At 45.7% G+C, this 18,999-nt stretch overlaps 1 protein-coding gene across 4 annotated transcripts in view; it reads left to right on the top strand.

Annotated features, from left to right (window-relative positions):
• Positions 1 to 7,448, top strand: part of GAB3 (GRB2 associated binding protein 3) — a 70,023-nt gene extending 62,575 nt beyond the window's left edge. For 2 of the 4 annotated variants that reach the window (XM_026089522.1, XM_026089521.1), the window contains exons 8-10: positions 569 to 671; positions 1,921 to 2,034; positions 3,049 to 7,448. In XM_026089522.1, coding sequence (XP_025945307.1) covers positions 569 to 671; positions 1,921 to 2,034; positions 3,049 to 3,165 — 334 coding nt within the window. In that variant the 3' untranslated portion in view covers positions 3,166 to 7,448. Of the gene's footprint in view, positions 1 to 568; positions 672 to 1,246; positions 2,035 to 3,048 lie in introns of those variants that run through there. The other 2 variants (XR_003257454.1, XM_026089523.1) reach the window with 2 other exon arrangements.
• The last annotated feature ends 11,551 nt before the right edge of the window (positions 7,449 to 18,999 follow it).

Genomic DNA, 18,999 nt, shown 5'->3' with positions numbered 1-18,999 from the left:
TCTTAATAACTAACTCCACTGTGCCAGCCTGCAATAATTTACTCATGATATACTTCTGACAGCTGTGTTAGTGGAAGAAATTTCCTTGTAAAACGGCTGAGTTGCAGCCATCTCCACAGCACAGATAGCATGTGTTTATACTGTGTTCAAAGCCAGCCAAGTTCCTCCGCGTGCACCTCCAGTAGCTGATTAATTCATGTCAATCTCCAAAATGTGGATACCCGCACAACAGAGTAACTGCTCCTTCAGCACATATTACCCAAAGGAATGATGTCTGCCTCTGTTTGTGCCCTTGCTGGAGAATTGCTCCAATGGTTTATGCTTTCTGTCATGCCAGAGATGGCAAACTTTTATAACATCAAGAAAAGCCCAGAAAAAAACCAACCAAGACAGTCATAGGACTATAATGCACTTTCTTTAGAACTAACGAACATTTTTGGACATCCTCTCCATAAAGGCTGCAGCGTTAGTGTAAGTTTATTCACCATATGGACTGTGTCAGGCTTTGGCTTCATTTCAGAGCATCTGTAAGATGCTTCCTTAACCTCTCCTGTGTTTTTCTTCATAGCAATCGAATGAGCTTTATCTCACCAGAAAGAGACGGTATTAATTCAGCAAGAATATTTGCCAATTCAGTTTCCGGAGAAGAGGAAGAAAGTTACATTCATATGGTAATCTTCATTTTCACACAGCCATCCTTTGCTTTCTTCTGCTCTGTCACACTGATGGAGAATGCAGAAGTTTGTTTTCTAAGAAAAAATGTTGAGGAGGTTTGTCCTTTGCCTTCTGTTTAAAAAAAAATGATGAAATGGTTTTAAACCAAAGACACTGGGTCCAATTTACAGAGAGATAAGGGAAGCCCTTCTTCTGCTCTGCAGAACTCAGCTGTTCGCCCACGAATGTTGCAGAGCAGTTCCAAGAGATCACAGGGATCAGCCATATTTACATGAGAACTCATTAAGGCAAAGGAAAATTAAATCTTTTCACCTTTTAAAAGTGTGCCCTGCAAAATCTCCTAGGAAATGACAGAAAGCCGTTAGTGCACTTCCTAAAGAAACACACCAAATATTGTGCAGAAACAGAACCCCCATTAAAGTCTCCTATTGCTTCTGCTTTGGCTGGTGGCACTAACCCCACTTCCCATCCCATGAAAGAAGAACATCTGGCTTTGTGGCTTCTTTTTCTTCATTCACTCTTTAGCCATGTCTTGCAAAAGACCACAATCTCAGTTTCTTTTGAATTTCAGGTGGAAATGGATCTCAAAACCCTTGATCTGCGTCAGTGTCTACAAATCTGGCTCCATAGCCAAAGCCCAATGGCAATGGCTGTGCAAGTGTATTGCAAAACTGATGACTGACCACAAACCATAGTTTCAAATTTTAACCCACACCTCTACTAGATTCCAGATCTGCTCACCAGGGTAGCTCCAGGTGTAACCACTCCCCATTTGATTTTCCAGTCAGTTAAAACCTTCTACATATTTGTGGTCATATGTGATCTTCCTGACACTAATATTCGCTTGATAGATATGAACAGAATTATCACCATTTCTTCAAATTCATAGAGGGCTGATGGCTTAGATGGCACCCACTGTAAATCTGAGCCTTCCAAGGGTTTGTTGTGGGAAGCTGGGCGCAAATCCCTCCTGATTTTATAAATCAGAATGAGAATTAGCCCACTTTGCTTGTTCTGCTATAATTACCAGGAGAATAAGGCTTCCTGAATTTCTTTGTACCATCCCACAACCAATTAGTGTTATCCTGTGGTTAGTCAATAAATATACCCTTGGCACAGAAAATTATGTGGGTGTTGACTTTCCTTATTTGCCTTCTGCCAGATGAGTCTAGCACCTCAGAGTGTAGTCTTTCCCTTTAGGATCATGGTTTAAGAGCAATAAAAGTTTCTCTTCTTTCCTGACAGGAACACAGACAGGCAACATCTCCATACAGTGGTGCTTTTCCATGGACAAGGAAATCTAACCTTGATTACTTAGCATTGGATTTTAATTCTGCTTCCCCATCCCCTGTACAGAAGGTATGAGTCATCTCTGAAAACCCATAGCCTCCTTTCTTTTTGTCTGCTGGGAGGAAAACATGACCGAGATTCAAACTCCGCTAGGTGCCCTAAGTAGGATGAAGCCGGTCATGTTTCCAGCTGATTGCATTCATAACAGGCTCAAGATTAACAACATAAAAGCACAATTAGAAGGGACGACAAGGTGTCATCATAGTGATGCCATCAGCATGAGCTCAGCAGAGGGCACGGGACTGCCCTGGGGTGTGCAGCGATAAGGGCTTGTGGGCAAGCTTGTTGGTGCTTGCAGGATCTCTGCATGCTCTTTCATTTTCATCGAGTCTCCACAAACCCTTTCCTGCTAGTTTCCCCCCTCCAAACCTGTCTGCAGTAGCAAGTTTATAGCCCATGATAAATTCACAGAGTAAAACTGTACCATCTCTTGTACCATGGCAAAATGTGCATCTTTATTCTTGCATCACCAAAAGCATTTCAGTTTCTTTAGCAACTCTGAGAAAATGCAATCCTTGTTCCAAAGAGTTTACAATCTGCCTGGGCACTGGGCAGGTAACTAATGCAACACTCCGCAAAGCAGAGAACTACTGTCCGTTTGGGCCATCATGGAAGTTTTGCATCCCGCATACCGTTTTCCCCGTCAGTTAATATTCTTGGAGGCAAGAGACTCCTAGGCCTCCTTTAATTTAAAGCCTCCCTTTGGTTAAAATGCTGGTAGGTTATCCCTACAGCAGGATCTTTTGGATGACAAGAGAATGATTATCTGTATGGAAATAGCCAGAACAGCATGTTTCCCTCTCTCACTGTGCTGGGCTGAGTGACAGGGTGACAGATGGATAATTATATCTAAAGCAGGCTGTAAAGCAATGCTTTTGTCAGTTGATGTCACTGTGAGCTTCAAGGTGAAGTGAAGCAACCAAAGAATAAGGGAAAGGGAAAACAGAAAATCAAGCCAAGTTCCACTAGCATCCCTTTTCATCCTGAAATGAATATATTGTTTTTTTCCCCTCTCTCCCACAGAAACCTTTTCTCTCTGAGGAGCAGAGAGTGGACTACGTCCAGGTAGATGAGCAGAAGACTCAAGCTTTACAGAACACTAAGCAGGAATGGACAGATGAGAGGCAATCTAAAGTTTAAAAGAGGAAGGTTTGGGATTTGGAGGATTTTCTTTTTGCACTGGAACCACAATGTTAATGAAGCAGMTATCACAGTAGAGTTCAAAGGCAGAGAGAGTTGTAAGATGCTTATGGTCTCTAGAGGAATTACATTTTTAACAGAAAACCTTTGATTTCAGCTGGAAATAGTATGTTGAATGAGTGAGTGGTTCACTGATGATTAAAGTAATGCATTACCCTTTTTACTGCCCTTACCGGTAAGCTACATGGTACCATTTTCTGGCATGATTTTGGGACAAGTCATACACTTAATGTTAACAAATCCACTACATGTTGCATTAATCTAGTTAGTCCTGCCTTCTCCCTCTGTTGTGTAATTCCTAGTTGCTAAAGCTATTTTTTGATATTCCTTCAAATACTGCAGGTGCTCAAACTGCTTATGGCAATGGGCATCTGACAGCTGTTGGTGACTAATCAACTAAGGGCTAAAATACTGAAACAATAAAAAGAACTTTTAAATATATAGTGCTTAAGTAAAGGGAATTTTGGAAAATAATTTTCCCCTGGGTTGAAAAGGTCTGACTCTGAACTGATGCTGTCAGAAACTCAAAATAGGACTATGCACCACTGGAACTGGAAAGCCTGGTCTCTGACCCTCCAGATGATGGTCGTCATATTAAGCTTCTTCTCCCCATTGCGGCTTTTACATGTTGCCTTTCCATCCAATTACTACTGATATTTTCTTCCTATCTTGAGGGGTGTCTTCAGCACAGCACAGCATAGCCACTCCTCTAGCAGGAGGCTGCAGACACACAGCTCTTGCCTGGCCAAAAAATAGAAAGGGAAGCTGTGAGCCTGTTTCTGCAAGTCTTGGGAGAACTGGCAAGGGATCAAGAATGCTTTCATCCGAACTGCAGAAGAAATGCAAGTGGAATTGCTGGTAGCAGTCGTCAGACCGATTGTTTCGTTAGACACACCCTGACGAGAGAGAGCATTAGGAAGCGCCACGCGGTCCGAAAGGCCGGCAGGCCTGCCAAAATACAACAACAACAATGCGCTTACGCAGCGTGAGGACCTCTGGGCTCAGGAAGTTTATCTACCTTGGGACTTGTTACAGGCGCTATCTCAGGATTGCATACGTGTATAGTTTATAACATATTTAACTTTAAAAGCCTGGCTGCAGTCTTTATTTTAAGGTGGCACACAGCTTCTCAAATAAAGGAAGTATGCAGCACCATCGCATTACCCCACACTGGATTTGATCTCGGAGCCTTTACTCATGCAAGTAAGTCCCACTAGCCATAAGAGGTCTATTCCTGTCAGCAAGGACAGAGAACCAGAATCTTTATGAGGGTTTTCCTCTCTGACAGGGCCAATTCACTGGCCTCCCTTCATGTGCCTGTGGCTACCACATTATACTACTGTAATTTAACACCCAAAAAATGTCAGTTTACCAAACTGAGGTCATCGAAGTGTCATCACAGAAATCGCTAAYATTTCAAGCTTCCTAGTTATCATATTTCATGCCTGCATTCTGTGTTGAGCCGTTGGGGCACTTTGGAAGGCTGAGGGACACAGCCAAGTCCGACGTCCTGCTACAAATGGCAGCTTAGTTAATAGAAACACCGTTTTTCTCCTACCTCAAGATAGCTGAAGTGCTTGCAAACCTTGCAGTTTCTTTAGAGCAAAAGCAAAGCTGGGAACCCGCAATGATCAGTCTCTTAGCTTCTCCTGCAAGAACAACAAACTTCACCGGCACCTTTATTGACTCTGGGGCAACTGCACACCCAACCCTGCAGGCATGAAGTGTCCTGGACTGGAGCTGCTAGGGAAAATGGGGGGCATATTGCAGAAAGTTGACTTGCCGTTTCGGCTTTCTCCTTCCCCCCCAAAAAAGCTCTAAAATGAAAGCTGATGTTCAGAAAAACTTTGAGAAGAATTCAGACTTTTTGGCAGAAATAATACCTGTTTGGTGTGAGATTTAGTTTGTTGAAACCCCAATTTTTTGTCCTAAAACTAATTTAGGAGAGCTCTGACCGCCTGTGCCCTGTGTCCAGTGTTGCAGCAGGGGAAGGGGGGTCAGGGAGAGGCAGGGGAGACGTGCACCTCCTCAGAAGTGGCACGGAGGTAGAAGCAGAAGAACTGTTGTTACAAAGACGCACAAGCTTTTGTCTCTCTGCTCAAAAGCATTGCATGCTTTTGGTGCATGCTGCAGTACTGAAAGAGTTAAAAGACCAGCTAAGAAGTGTATTACAGTATGGGACCACCATGCTCAAGAGCCCTGCAAAGCATAGAAAACCTCCACAAATTGCACTCTGCTCCTGCAGATCCCAATTGCACAGCGATGGCACGGGAGCCGCCAATTCAGATTGCAACAGCGTGCAAATCAGGTCATGTTTTACTGGAGTGTTTCTTTTCAAGCTGTCAGAATATCCTCTGAAATGGAAAAATACAACATTACTGAAGACAATTGACTCCCTTGCTATTCCAGTTTATTGTAAAAATATTTAAGCCTTCACAAACATGGCTACTGCATCATTCAGAAATTTAGAAAATGAAGATCTTTTCCAGTGGTTTTCTTTCCTAAGTGGACATGAACACGTAGGCTGGAGCTGACTCTCCTTAGATCAGAATAGACTCCCTTTAAATTTCTGTGTGTCTCATTCCTGGCCCTGGAGATATGTTATCTTGATCAAACACAGCTCAGTTGCATCTAACTTTCACTTTTTAACCAAAAACTAAGCTTGTTTCTTCGTTCTGATTTTTCATATAGGGTCCCTTTTTACCTGCTGCTCTAGGGCCTATGACATACATTCTCATGCACATGTAACGCCTGAAACAGGAGCAATTAAAAATTTTTTTAAGTAAAGCAGTCCTTCCCCAAGGCTTTTTTCTTATTCTTTTTTTTCACTTTTAGTCAAGTTCCACAATGCTCCAAACAGGGTAAAGGGGAGGAGGATGGTGTAGGGACAGCAAAAAAGTCAGATCTGCCGTGGTCACCCCATCATTAAAGATTTTGCCCCGAATGGAGCTGCTGTGGTACGTAACTGCCACACCTGCAGGCGCTAAGGTGGCAACCGCTGCGTCCCAGTGCCAGCGTCGTTGCAGCCTACTGGTGGGAGAGGAGGCGCGTTACAGAGCAAAACGGAGTCGGCGTTTAATTAACTTTGCTCCTAAATACTGATGGCCAAAGAGGAAAGAGAATCCGAAAGTGCCTGAAAATGCAGTGGCTTTGGACAGTGTCTTGTCTGCGAACGCGCCCCAGGTGGGGAGCCAGCCGGGCCCGCTCCCCGMACAGCGGCGTCCCTTTACTCCGGGGCTATCATTTTGCTGTTTGTAAGTAGTTGCTGAAGGATAGCAGAGCTGATGAGGAGGGAGGCCCTGCGTCTCTGCGCGCATGGGGCAGCCGGTGGCCCCTCGGCACCCTGGGGCGCGTGAGACGGAGGGCAGCACCGAGCAAGCAGGTCTGGTGCAATTGGAAACGTCGCTCAGCAGAGCTCTTGGACAGAGCTGGATCACACAAACACACTAAAGGGTTTCAGTCCTGGTGGAAAAATTAGGAAAAATCCAGGCAGGAGGCTTCACTGAGCAGCTGCGTTTCCCAAGCCGACGGGCCTAGCAGAGGAATGAGCCGAGCGCCAGCACTCAGGCGCTGGAGGGAGGAAGGTCAATGTGATATAGATCGCTTTTATTTAAATTGCCTGCCACCAGTGAGCACAAAGACTACCTGCGTCAAACGCCTGCTTTGAATTAATCCTAAAGAACCATAAATAAATTAATCTGATCTGAACTTCTTTTGTGAACAGAGCAGGATTTAAGTACTTGCTTGGAGTTACAGGGATTCTTAACTTCTGTACTCAATTAGGGGTTATTATGGCCATTTTCAGCAGCCTTTCAATGATCACTCATTTGAGCAAGGAGTAGCAGGATCCAGGACACTCTTATTTTTTGGACTGAACTATATTTTTCATTTCTTTATAGTACCTTTATTTCAGAAGACAGCATTAAATACCTGTCAGAAATGAACACTTTGCCTGAGAATGTCAACAGCCATTTAACTGGAGCCGGGTGTTTTCAGCCAGCTCACTTCTGCCAAGGGTAGGGCCTGCTCTCTTCAGTGTTGCTAATTACGGACTAGATGTAGATTTGGGAGTTGCATTCACTTTAAATGATTCAGTGGTTCAGTGATTCAAAGACCATCAGATGCTGTGATGAGAATGAAGCACAGGGCAATGCCTTTCCTTTGTGCCCCTGTTCTGCAAAAATTGCTCAGGTTAAAAAAAAAAAAAAAAAAAGCCACCAAAATAGCAGACTTATGCCATTTCAAAGCCAGAATATTTTTTGTTCAAATAAAAATAAAATTTGTTTTGTGCAAGTGAAGCATTATACTTTTTTGTATTTGTAAATCTGTGGGGAAGCATTAAACAGTCATCTCTGTTAAGAAGGAGTAAGTCATTGATAGAGGGGAGTGGCTCTCCCTTCCTGATGTTTCATTGTAATGTTTGTTGTATATATTTGCACATTAAGCTGTGTATCTTTTTTCTAATAAATTAATATAAAACATAGCTGTGATCTTTAATAATTTTGATAAGTCAAGATGCCCATAGGGAAACCTTTCTTCCACTTCCATTCTTCTTGTATTGCTTTTTCAGGTTTTTATCTATTAGACAGTGGCTTGTTCATATAAATTATTTGGATGCATGTTCTGCTTGCAAACAAATTGTACACACCTGCACCTCAGACAGGTCATCTGCGGTGACCCGAGGAGAGAGGAGGAGGAAGCTGGGAGCTGCTGGGTGGGATCGCAGCCCGCCGGCCACGTCCTTCCCAGGCTACAGGTAAGTCAGCAGCGCGGGGGAGGACGGGGCTGCACTTTACTGACCTAAGAAAACTGTGAACGTAGGTTTGTTAAGCACACGCTCGGGGCTTGTCTATAAAGATTGGTTGTTAGTTAGATTGGTTTAGCTGGATCCTTTGGATACAAGAATTGGTTGTAGTTTAGTCGAATCCTTTAATYGTCCTGTGCTGAGGAGCCTAGCTGCCATTAATGACGTTCCCACGTGCAGCGCGTTGGTGATACAGGCTCCTTTTAACATGCATGTCTGCTGCGACAGCACAGGGCAGCCCGCCAGCGCGAGCAGAGCAAACCTGCTAGCTCCCAGCAAGCGGGTAGTTTGGGAAATAGCTTATTTATTCCTTCAGGCGATCGTCATTTTTAGAGCTGTGTGCTTTGCAATCCTGGCTAGATGCCCGCGGTGCAGTGAGTAAAGGGACTGCGGTGCTTAGAGAGACCTCGAGGAAAGCTGGGCTGCACGTCTTACACGGATGCGCGTAATTTAGATAAACCTAGTCCTGGGGCTTGGTACCAGGCAACTGTGCAAAATTTTGTGATCGGTCTTGTAGGGGAGGGCTGGTGGGACAAATAAAGCCTGGCTGCTGCCTCCATCTCCCCAACACCCCTCTCCAGAGGAGACGGGTGCAGCCTGGGGTCCCTCCTCTGCTTAGCCAAATCATCCCCCGGGTGTGAAACACAAGCCCCTTTCCTCCCGGGTGCTGCTGTACATTGGTCAAAAAAGCAGCAATTCCTCACCACTCCTGGTGCTTTTTCCCGCTGTTAACTCTTTTGCTTAGGAGTGCAATTGCTTGGTCTTTTTTAACTGGAAATGGTCACATCAATAGAGCACTATCTGAAAAGAGGACGTCCCTTTGCAATCCCACCCACAGCAGGGGCTGCGTCAGTGCCGTGATAGGGGCCTCGGGCCCCAAGGCAATATCCAGCTTGGAGATCTCTCGCCAGGACACCTTCAAGAGCTTCAGCTGAGAGACCGGTGCTTTGGGCTGATTTTCAGGTGCAGTTAGAGGAGCAGTGACTTACCCGGGGCTGGTGGCAGGAGTGGAAATGCCCAGGTCTGGAGTCTCAGTCCTGTCCTTTAGCCGCCGATTAGGGCAGGCTGCRTGCTGTGGCGTGGCAGCTCCGAGGATCTGGGTTTCCCCATCACACAGCATCTAAGGCTACTCCTGYAGTTGTTCAGGGCAGACAGCGCAGGAGGACGTTGCTCTACCTGTTACACATGTATATAGGAGCGTGCTGGGTGTCAGTAGCACTGCAGCTAGAATTTAAACAAAAGGAAAGAAATCTGGCAGGGGCTTGGCCATCTGCCCCCGGGGAGCCGGGTACTGGGCCCTGCTGTAACGCGGCAGAGATCACAGAACAGCCCGACCTCTCATTTACTGTCCTGTGTTGTTTTACTTKGGTATTTGGTTTTCCTTTAACCTCTGATTATGGCATATCCTCACGTTTGCACAGTCCTGACTTGCCCCCTGTCCTGACAGCGCAGGGGATCTGGGTGCTTAGGAGAGCGCTGGCAAATCCATGCCGGCGTGAGCACCTGAGAAGTCCCTGCTCCGCCCGGGGGCTCCCCGGAGCGGTATAATGCTTAATGTGACTTGCAGGTATTTTCTTTGCATGCTGTTGTTGCAGTTCAGTTTGCTTTTTCGTTCAAAAATATTATTCAGTTCTTTGTCCGCAAGCTCAGCACCTTTGGTTATGCCGTTAGCTGGAGGTGTTGTTGTTGCTACTGTTGCTGGGGGCTTTTCTGGTTTGTTTTTTGTTTTCTTTTTTGCTTCCTTCCCCATATGAGCAGAGCGCGCCATGGGGAAGGCCTACTCTGCGTTTTTTCCCACAAGAGAAAACATGCAGATCCCTAATAGAAACGCGGCGGCCCTGCAGGCCACCCCGCGAAGCCCACCGCTCCGCAAAATGCTCCTGCTCCCTCTGTGAAGGCAAGGCGGCTTCGTAAAATTAAAATTAGATAAAGTTAGGTAAAATTTGTAAAAATTAAAGCTAGGACCAAGGAAAAGGCAGAAGATCAAAGGAAGGCAGCGCTGGTGGGTGTCTGCCAGCACTAGAGGGGAGGCCGGAAGGCAAACACGGCTTTCGGCTGCGGGATCAAAGTTCGGGGCGAGCTTTCAGAGCGACCTTTCGTACAGCCCCGCGGACGGCTGCCCCGCACAGAGACACCGGGTTGAGCAATATGGGGATTCATTCGCAAGTTCACAGGGGGCTTGGTGACTCTTTGGCCCCTCAGTTTCGTATTAGCACCGGGTCTGCGTGACGCAGCCCCGCGCCAGGCTCCTCTCGACCGTGGAGCCGGGCACGGGCACCTGCCGGCTCCTTCAGGTTATAGAGTACTTGTTTAAAAACACGGGCCAGTCCCCAGGGGCCGAACCTGCAAGTGAAGCTTCCCAAAAGGGTAACGGCTTCCCAGCAGAAAATGCATTTAGCTTTGGTGCCTGCCTTGCTCGCAAAGACAAGACCTTTAGCAGGGTGGAGGGCAAGTTGTTTATAGCTCAAAAATAAGAGATGCCGCTTCTGAAGCTCTTCTAAAAATAAAAAATGGAAGATTCATCGTTTCTTTGGTCTGACTTCCTCTGCAGTTAGTCAGAAATCTCCCGGAAAAGCTGCCGAAGGAAATCCTTCCCGTCCCGCGTGGTCAGCACGAGGCGGGTGAGCCGCAGATGGGCGGCGCGGGAGGCGCCCGGCAGTGAGAGAAGGGGCGATGCGGCAGGCGCAGCCGGCAAACAGCGAACCGGGGCAGGACATGTGGAGTAAGAGTGACAGGGGAACAAAATAAGGAGGGATTGCCACAGGCAGAGCTCCTCCAGAATCTGATCGTTACACAGAATGAAAATCTGGAATAACTGTAGTGATCTCAGTAAGTTTTTTCCAGGTTTATATATACCACAAAAGCACCTTGTATGATCCATTCGCCTCTTGGATTTTACTTTTCTCTAAACAGTTCTGATCATCTCAAATGGCATTTAATGCTCATTTAATAACCTTATTTATACTGCAGACTTGCCCTGTGGCCCTTCTAGCTGGTGATCGCACTGTTACTCCCTGCAGAGCTTCCAGCTGGGCTGGCTTGAAAAGCAGATGCGAGTTTGCTGTCTCCAGCCTCCCTGCATCAGGTTGGGGGAAAGGGAAAATTTCCTGTTACTTTATCAGGTATCGTAGCCTATACACTTGTGTTCAAAAAAGGGAGAAATCTCGGTGAAAGTGCTGCTCTTTCCCTCAGTAGTGTAATACTAAGCCGTCTAACTAGCTCTTGCTGCTTCTGTTGACCGCAGTTGTTCATATAAAAAGGCAGGGAGGAGGCAGAGCTGCTGGTCTGCACTGGGAGAAGGTGAGAAAAGAGAGATGTGCACTGGTTAGAGCAAAGAGGAGAACAGCTGGATCCAGATGGTTTCATTCCCATRGATGAGACACTCTGCATAGAAATGGTGTCTAGGAAAACTAGATTAATAACTCTGAAATTCATTTTATAGGCTAGTACAAAGTCTAGATCTGTTCTCATGATTTTTCTAGAAAAATATTATTTTATTCACAAAAGTGTATTTTTATTGCATTATTCTACAGCAGTGGCCAAAGCACGTCAGATGATAAGTAAGACAGCAAAGTTCATTAGCTTTTTGCATCAGCCTTAGGCTCTCCGGCTTGTGCTGCTCTGGACAAGGGATACACCGTATTTCAGGGTCACCTTCAGGGCCTTGGTAGCAGCCAAGACAGCAGGTCCCAGCCCACATCTGCAGTCCCCCAAACCGCTACAATACAAACAAGGAAAATGATCTTTACAGGCAGCGTCCCAGGCCTGGAAATGCCATATCTTAGTAGTCTACAAGCAGGAGCAGGAGCGGTTCATAGTCGGTGMGTCCTTACTGCTGTTATTTTTCATGCTGTGACTTTGCTCGCACCTCCCAGGGCACCAGCGGGTTCGCGGTGCTCGGCGGCGTGTGGGAGTTACGCGAGGCGCTTGTGCTCTTTAGCAGATGGCAAGTTCCCACTTTAGCTGGAATTCCTGTGCGAGCTCCTTTTGCTGCCTGAACCCGAGGGGAGACTGTCTCTAGCTGCTTGCATCTCCTCCCTCCAGCAGCACCCAGCTTAGGGGAACGCAACCTCCACCACCCAAAATTATTTTGGCCCAGAAACTTAAAAAGTGTGTTAATACCCAGCTGTCTTTCCAAAGGTTTAGAGCTGGTGCTTAGCTCTGTTCAGCTCCTGTGTGGCCTCACAGCTGTCAACGCAGAGAAAACAGGAAGGGGGAAAAAAAGGAAACTCTTTCTAATAAAAGAATGTGCTCAATGTTAGCAAATTGCCTACCAAAAAGTGCAATGGAGATCTTCTGGTGTCATGAGATCCCCCTTGTGCCATGCTTATTAAAAAAAAAAAAGAAAAAACTCAGGAAATATCACAAAATAAAAGCAATGGGGGGAGCTAATGCCAAGATCAGTCATGCCCCTACTTCACAGGTGATCTGCAAACGCATGCCTCAGGGTTTGTCAAGGCAAAGAAGAGGAACCACAGCAGTTGCCTCCTTACTGACCTTCCATTGCTACTTGTGAAACTTTTCTGGAGGAACTGGTAGATTTTTAGCTGTCATTTGGCGTCATTTTCATGGAACTCTCCAAAGAGATTGTTACAACTCATTGATAAAGAAATACATGCTATTTTTTTTAAAAAGTAAACAACATGCTTTTGCTACAGATAATATTTTGTCAAGGGATGATACTAAAAGTTGATAAAATTCAACAGTATTCCTCTTTCTTTTTTCCCCTGTTTTCTCAAGTGTCAAAGGCAGAGGGAAATGTAACCAGCAGTAGATCTTAAAGGCTAGATCAAAATGCAGGAGGGAAATACAGGACTTAAGCCCTCACATAAAAGTGATTAATCTGGGTTTCTTTTTTTGCAAAAAAAAAGAAAAGGAAAAAAAAAAGGTCAGCTCATCAGTAATGAAGTCAGACCAAGTGCTGTTCTGGCTGATGCTAAATGGACCCAGGAAGTTGCTGCCCCCAGTTGCCCACTCTTAACCCATTGCAACAACCTCTCCTGCATAGCTACGCCCCGAGCCGATCCCAGTAGAACGATCTAGTCCAACTCTTGGATTTACTAAAATAATCCAGAATTTTTGTTGTGTGTTATTTTTCTTTACCACCTGGTTAGACGCGTAGGAGAGCAGTCAACAAGTGGCTGAGGGTGGCCAGTAAGAGCAGGCCTGCTGCCAATCTCCATCGCCCACTTGCTTATTTTTCACTTAACCAACCTGGAAAACATTCCCATCCCTGAAGGGCTGCCCATGAAATAGTATGCCCTGAAAAAAAAACATTTTATATATAACCAGAGTTCCTATTTCAGCATCAGCTTTGCTGCCCAATGCCTGTTCCCGCTGTGTCTGAGGCAGTGTACACTATCAAAAATTGGGAAGCTGTGCACGTACCAGCACTTCTGCATGTTGACAGAATAAACAAGCTAGAAACAGGAAGAGAAAATGATTGTTTTCCCTGTCAGCTCTTCCAGCGCGGTGCTGACTTGCAGCAATACTAGGGGAGAAGTTGAGATGTGGACGCCATCGGTGATCCCATCTGGCTCCGATGGCGACGCTGCCAAAACCCAAAGTGGGGGGGTGTCTTCTGTTACAGCATCCTATGGGAGGAACAACAAATAGCTCTCTATTTCAGTATTATTTATTTTATTGCTACTAGAAATGTACTTTCCGGTGCTCTCAAAATCTTGCTTGTGATCCCCAAATGTTTGGGTTTAATGCTCCTTTAAAGCAAAGCTCAGCGTACAACCTCCTGCCTCCTGCTGTGCGAGTGCCGTCCTGCTGAAACCCCGGCGCCGCAGGTGGGAGCTCCCCTGCTCCCTGCCTGCCTTTCACAGACACCCGCGTTACCGCTTTAGCTGTTTCTTTGACAGGCTAATGTGCATTTTGGTTACAGAAATAGGTAGCTGGGCCACCTATGGTGATTTTGTTCTTGGTCAGTAGGTGTTAGTGATGGACTTCAGCCATATATGCTTAGATGCTGCCTATGGGATTAATTCCTGTAGCAATTGTTGGCTCTGGCTTGGCAGCAGTGGGTACCAAAATCCTCGTTTTTTGCCACTGGCTGTTGCGCTGGGATAGGAGCTGCGATGCAGCCCCAGGCGCTGTTCAGAATGAGCAATTAAAGTGCTGCAATTTGAACACAGACACATTGAGCAAGAGGCCRCTGCGCGCGTTTGAAGAGCTGCAAACAGGTTGGCCTTGGTGTAACCTCCTCACTTACAACGGGCCCCCGCGCCCAAGGAGATAACATGGTGAGCGGTATCTCGCTGTGCCCAGGCGCCGTGCAGCGGGCGCAGGGTGCTCCCCATCGGCTCCTCCTTGGGGAGCCTTTTTCTGTCTGATCTATGCAACGTTAACGTGCCAACACCCAGAGGCTTTCAGATGGACGGGCTGTGACCCATGTCACTGCGACCCACCACACGCCACCAGTTTCTGAGCCTGTTGGTCGCCCTCATTTTGCTGACTGAGCTATATTCTCCATAAATAAGCTTTTATATGTGATTCGTTTTTCCAGCCTACCCTTCTTCCTCTTCTTCTGGAGCTGTGGAGGTCCAGGAGCATCCCGGCACAAGGGCTCCCAGGAACATGACCAGTTTCAGATGCAAGAGGTTTCTTAGTCCCTATTCTTGCTATTCTTGCCACTTTTCCATTCTACCTTCTAAAACAGGCAGATAAATTTATATACTAATGCAGTTGTCTTCACCCTGTGGTGCATGGAGTCTTTGGACTATCTAAGCAAAGAAAGCACTCCTTGCTGGTGGCACAGGATAAGAGTATATCCCCTTCCTCCTGCTCCATATGGCTCAGGGGACCTCTTGGTCCCGTTGTATCCATCTCCTGGCCTGGTTTCCACCCCGTCTCTCTATACAGGGCACCTAAACCGTGCTTGGGCACGAACATCTGCAAAGGAGGAGCCCATCTCTGCCCAGCCCAGGAAAGCATCAGCTCTGCTTGGTCTCCCCGAGTGCCTCACCCTGAAAGATTGCAAACCGCTTCTGTGTGACGAGTGTGGAGCAGGAACTTAATTCATCAATAGGCAAGTGTGTGCGTGTTTGCATATTAAAAGCACAGACTTGCCTTTGGTCGGTGAAACTGCTGTCAGAATTTCCAAATTAGGGAAGCATTAGGGACTGTCAGTATTCAGCTTTATTTTTCACTGTTTAATCAAATAAACAGAAGAGGAACTCCTCTACCATGGAAAAACAGGAATTGTTATTGTGGCATGATGTTTCAGGAGTAAGGATGGTGAGAGGCACAGTACAAGGTGATACTGTTCAATGGGCGCAACCATACAGCTGGAGCAAACGGAAAATGGCTTTCAGCACCCAAAGGTGCTGCACATCTTGCGGGGATCTTTGCTCTAAAAAAGTTTCTGTCTAGTAGAAAAGAAACAGTTAAAGGATGTGATAGAAGAAGATGGTAAGAGGCACTGATACGTAACCTCTTAAAGAACACCTTGCAGAAAAGCAAATGGAGCCTCTCTCCCGAGCGCTGGCCCTGAAGCCCTGCCGTTGTTGGCTAATGAAGCTGTTGTTGCTCACTTTGGATTTTCTCCAGCGCAATCAAGCACAGGACCTGGCTTCCTGACTGCAGATCCACCCCGTGCTGTTATCAGCCCAGCCGCTTTACATGCCTGGAGGCACGTATTGCACGCTTGCCAGGGACCTCACTGCTTCTCCAGCGCACAACCCCTTTCGAAATATCCTCCTGGCCTTGCACAGCCGCAGCGCGGAGTGCTGGGGGCTTCACGGCACCTTCCTTGTGCCCTTGGTGCTCCTCTGTGCCTGGCTGAGCAGCAACAGCTACAGCAAAGCAGCCTTCCCTTGGGGGTGAAAAGCAGTATTTCTCCTCCGCATCATTTATGAGCCAGTTTTGTTCCTTTCTCATCCCTGGAAAGGGAATAGGGCCTATAAGATCATAGTCTTTATCCACCTCCTCCCCAGTAATTCTTCAACCCCCTGGCCACTTTAAACTGAACGTGATTGAGGAGCAAATGGCTGAAAAAAAAGTAAGTTCTTGCAAATTTTGTGGGAACAGATGATCAAGCTGAGAAGAGAGAGAGATAGCTAATGTCCCTGTCAAGAGAAAGGCAGCAGAACAAATTCAGCTCTGCGAAAGACTATAATGGGAGCCCGGGCCTTGTTAGACACCAGAAAATGCACTCTTTAGTCAAAGTTTCTCTCTCGTGTGGATTCTCTGGTGTTCAATAAAGTGTGAGCTCCCGTGAAGCTCTTCCGGTGGTTAGGACATGCATAACGTGTGGCTTTTCTGATGTTTCATAAGCAACGGAGTTGTGCTGCAACCTAAGGAGAATTCAGCTAAAAATCCCATAAATCACAAGACATAAACACATAGAAAGTTATTTATGACTTTATTTATTAGTTCTGTTGTTCATGGAGCTGCTTGCTAGCTCCAGAATTTTCCAAAAAATGGATGAAAGGAACAGAGGGAATTGCTGACTGTGGAAAGCTGGTGAACCAGCTGCCCACCAGCCTCGAGGTCCACGGAAACCTCGAGGGGAGATGGCAGAAACCCCGCGGCTGCCCAGGGAGAGGCCAGTCCTTTGGGTTAACTGCATGTTGTATAAAAATGTCTCCTGGGCCATTTTGTAGCTGCTGTGTTTCAGTGGCGTTGACTCAGTTCTTGCTGTATCAGCAATGCCAGGCAATTACATTAAGAATTTGCATTTTAAACACTCTYAGCTCTTTGCCAAGCAAACATTCATCATTTACGTCTACTTTTTTTCTTCCTTTTTGGTTCAACTTTTCAAAGGTTGGTAAGCACCTAGCAAAGCAGCGAGATGCCTCGAGGGTGTTTCAGAAGTGCCTTAGCTCATTCTTCTATGTCTTTTTTTGAAAGTCTAGATAAAAGATATGTGCTGGTTTGCCCTTATCTCCTAGTGAAACACTCAAGGAATTTTATATGTTTTCAGATGAAAGATTTTCATTTATGGACTTATGCAGCTTTGTCCTTATTAATTTTTGTTCCGCTAAATGTCTCAAAATTCTAGAAGTTTTTTTGTTTCTGTCAGGTTTTTTGGTACACAAATAAGGCCGACAAGACCGCAATTTCCAGGACTATTTTAAGCTGATTTTAATACAAGATTATTTTTTATTAGCAGTTTTATATGAATGTTTGCAAAAGCTACCCTGTTTTTTCCTTCCTCTGTTGTCATGGTGGCAGCTCCCACAACCCAATCAGTGCCCAAACATTAAACTCATCTCCCGTAAAGCAGGTATGCTGTTCTTCCTCGGGAGGTAAGAAAACATTTCAGATCCTCTTTGACCCACTGCAACGACATCATTTGTATAATTGCATTAGTCTGATGATTTTAGCTTTCTTGTTTCTCCAAGGTTAGTAAGCCTGTAGTTAAAACAAGCAGTGTTAGAGCATCAGAATGGCTGTCCTGGTCCTCACCAAGGTTCCTCCAAGCTTCGACTTTTACCTCTGGTTATGCTGGCAGTGACTCTCAGCATCAAAACTGCTCACATGCGCACACAGACACACAGACAGACACAGTTCTAGCAAATAACCAAGGCTCATTCCAGGAGAGTCCCAAAGCCAAAAGAGAGCTGTGGACCCCCTACCATTAAACCAAGACGAATCTTCAAGCCTAAATTTAGGAACCTGAATCTGCACGAGATTCCTCAGTCCGCTGCCTGCTTTTCAGAACTAAATTCATAAGGTAACAGACCAAACTGGACCAGGTTAAAATAATTCTGCTACACTGTTTACACTATGTTGTAGTATTTATTTTATTTTATCTTTTGAAAGACATTGAATTTTAAAGGCAAGGAGATAAGTCAAAGCAAGGTGACTTTCAGGAATCTTTGTTAAATGCTCAGCAACAAAAATCAGAACAGTTTCTTGACCAAATAGAAACTCTCTTAAAATAAGGCACTTCAGAAATAATACAGAAATCTTCTCCAATATGTCCTTATCAGCAGTAACACACCTTCAGGGAATAAGATTAATCTAACGGAAGGCACTACTAGATACTTGCTCAAAGCTGATGGTGCAGGGGCAGGCTGGCTTTCCGCCTACCAACACTTATGCAACTGTGGCATAACTCTAGATTTTTTTTGTTGCCTTTCCTTTCATTCTTTCTTTTCCTCTTTCTTTTGTCCCTTCTCTATATGGAGTCAGCAATTTAAAAGTTCAAACTTCAACAGTGATTTCAAAGGCAGAAGTTGGAGCATGCTGTGAGACAGAGCGCCTGGCTCTAGGCACAGATGAATGCCGGTTCTCCTTGCTGAGGCCTCTGTTTGTCAACAAGAGCGTTATGGAAGGAGGAAGCAGACGAAGTGTGACTTATCTTCATGTGACAGAAGATGAGAAAATGAATGTGTGGCTTATACTAATCATATGCTGTGGAGCACAGATTCCATGTTTCTGGAGCACTCTGAAAAAGGACTTAAAGGCACCACAGATTGTGTCTGATTTTGTACCCCTGCTTGGTACCAAAACAAACCTGATCACAACCCGGTGCCACTTTGCTGTCCTGGAAAAAAGGGCTTTATCCCAGCTCAATATAAGACCAGTCTGGTAGGGCTGAAGAAGTTTATAGGAACCCCCATCAAACCTCTGGGCAGAGCCGAATTTTCCCTTTGGCCTGCTGGACATTACTGGAGTGCGGAGCAGGCTATGGCAGTGGCATTACCTTTCTGTAAGAGCTCCCAACTCCTCTCAGCAGTGTTTCTTTACCCATGGAGACAGCGCCTTCCGTCATGCTTTTCACTGAAGGCAAGTTTTATCTTTCTGAGTGTTTGTTTGATTTTTGGAAGCAGCTTTCTTTTGGACTTCACAGAAATACGCTTATCTGAGATTTGGAAGCAGCTTTCTCATGGTTTTACAGAAATATACTTCTCTGAGGTTTTTCTCATGCCACTCCCAGCCCCACACCATTTTGGTATTGGGCTGTCAAACATTCTCCTGTCATTCAGCTGGTTAGAATGAACCTGCRAGAATCTCTA

The sequence above is a fragment of the Apteryx rowi genome, unplaced genomic scaffold (assembly GCF_003343035.1).
Source record: "Apteryx rowi isolate R43461 unplaced genomic scaffold, aptRow1 scaffold_82, whole genome shotgun sequence".
Lineage (NCBI taxonomy): Eukaryota > Metazoa > Chordata > Aves > Apterygiformes > Apterygidae > Apteryx > Apteryx rowi.
This window is presented reverse-complemented; position numbering and strand designations above follow the sequence as displayed.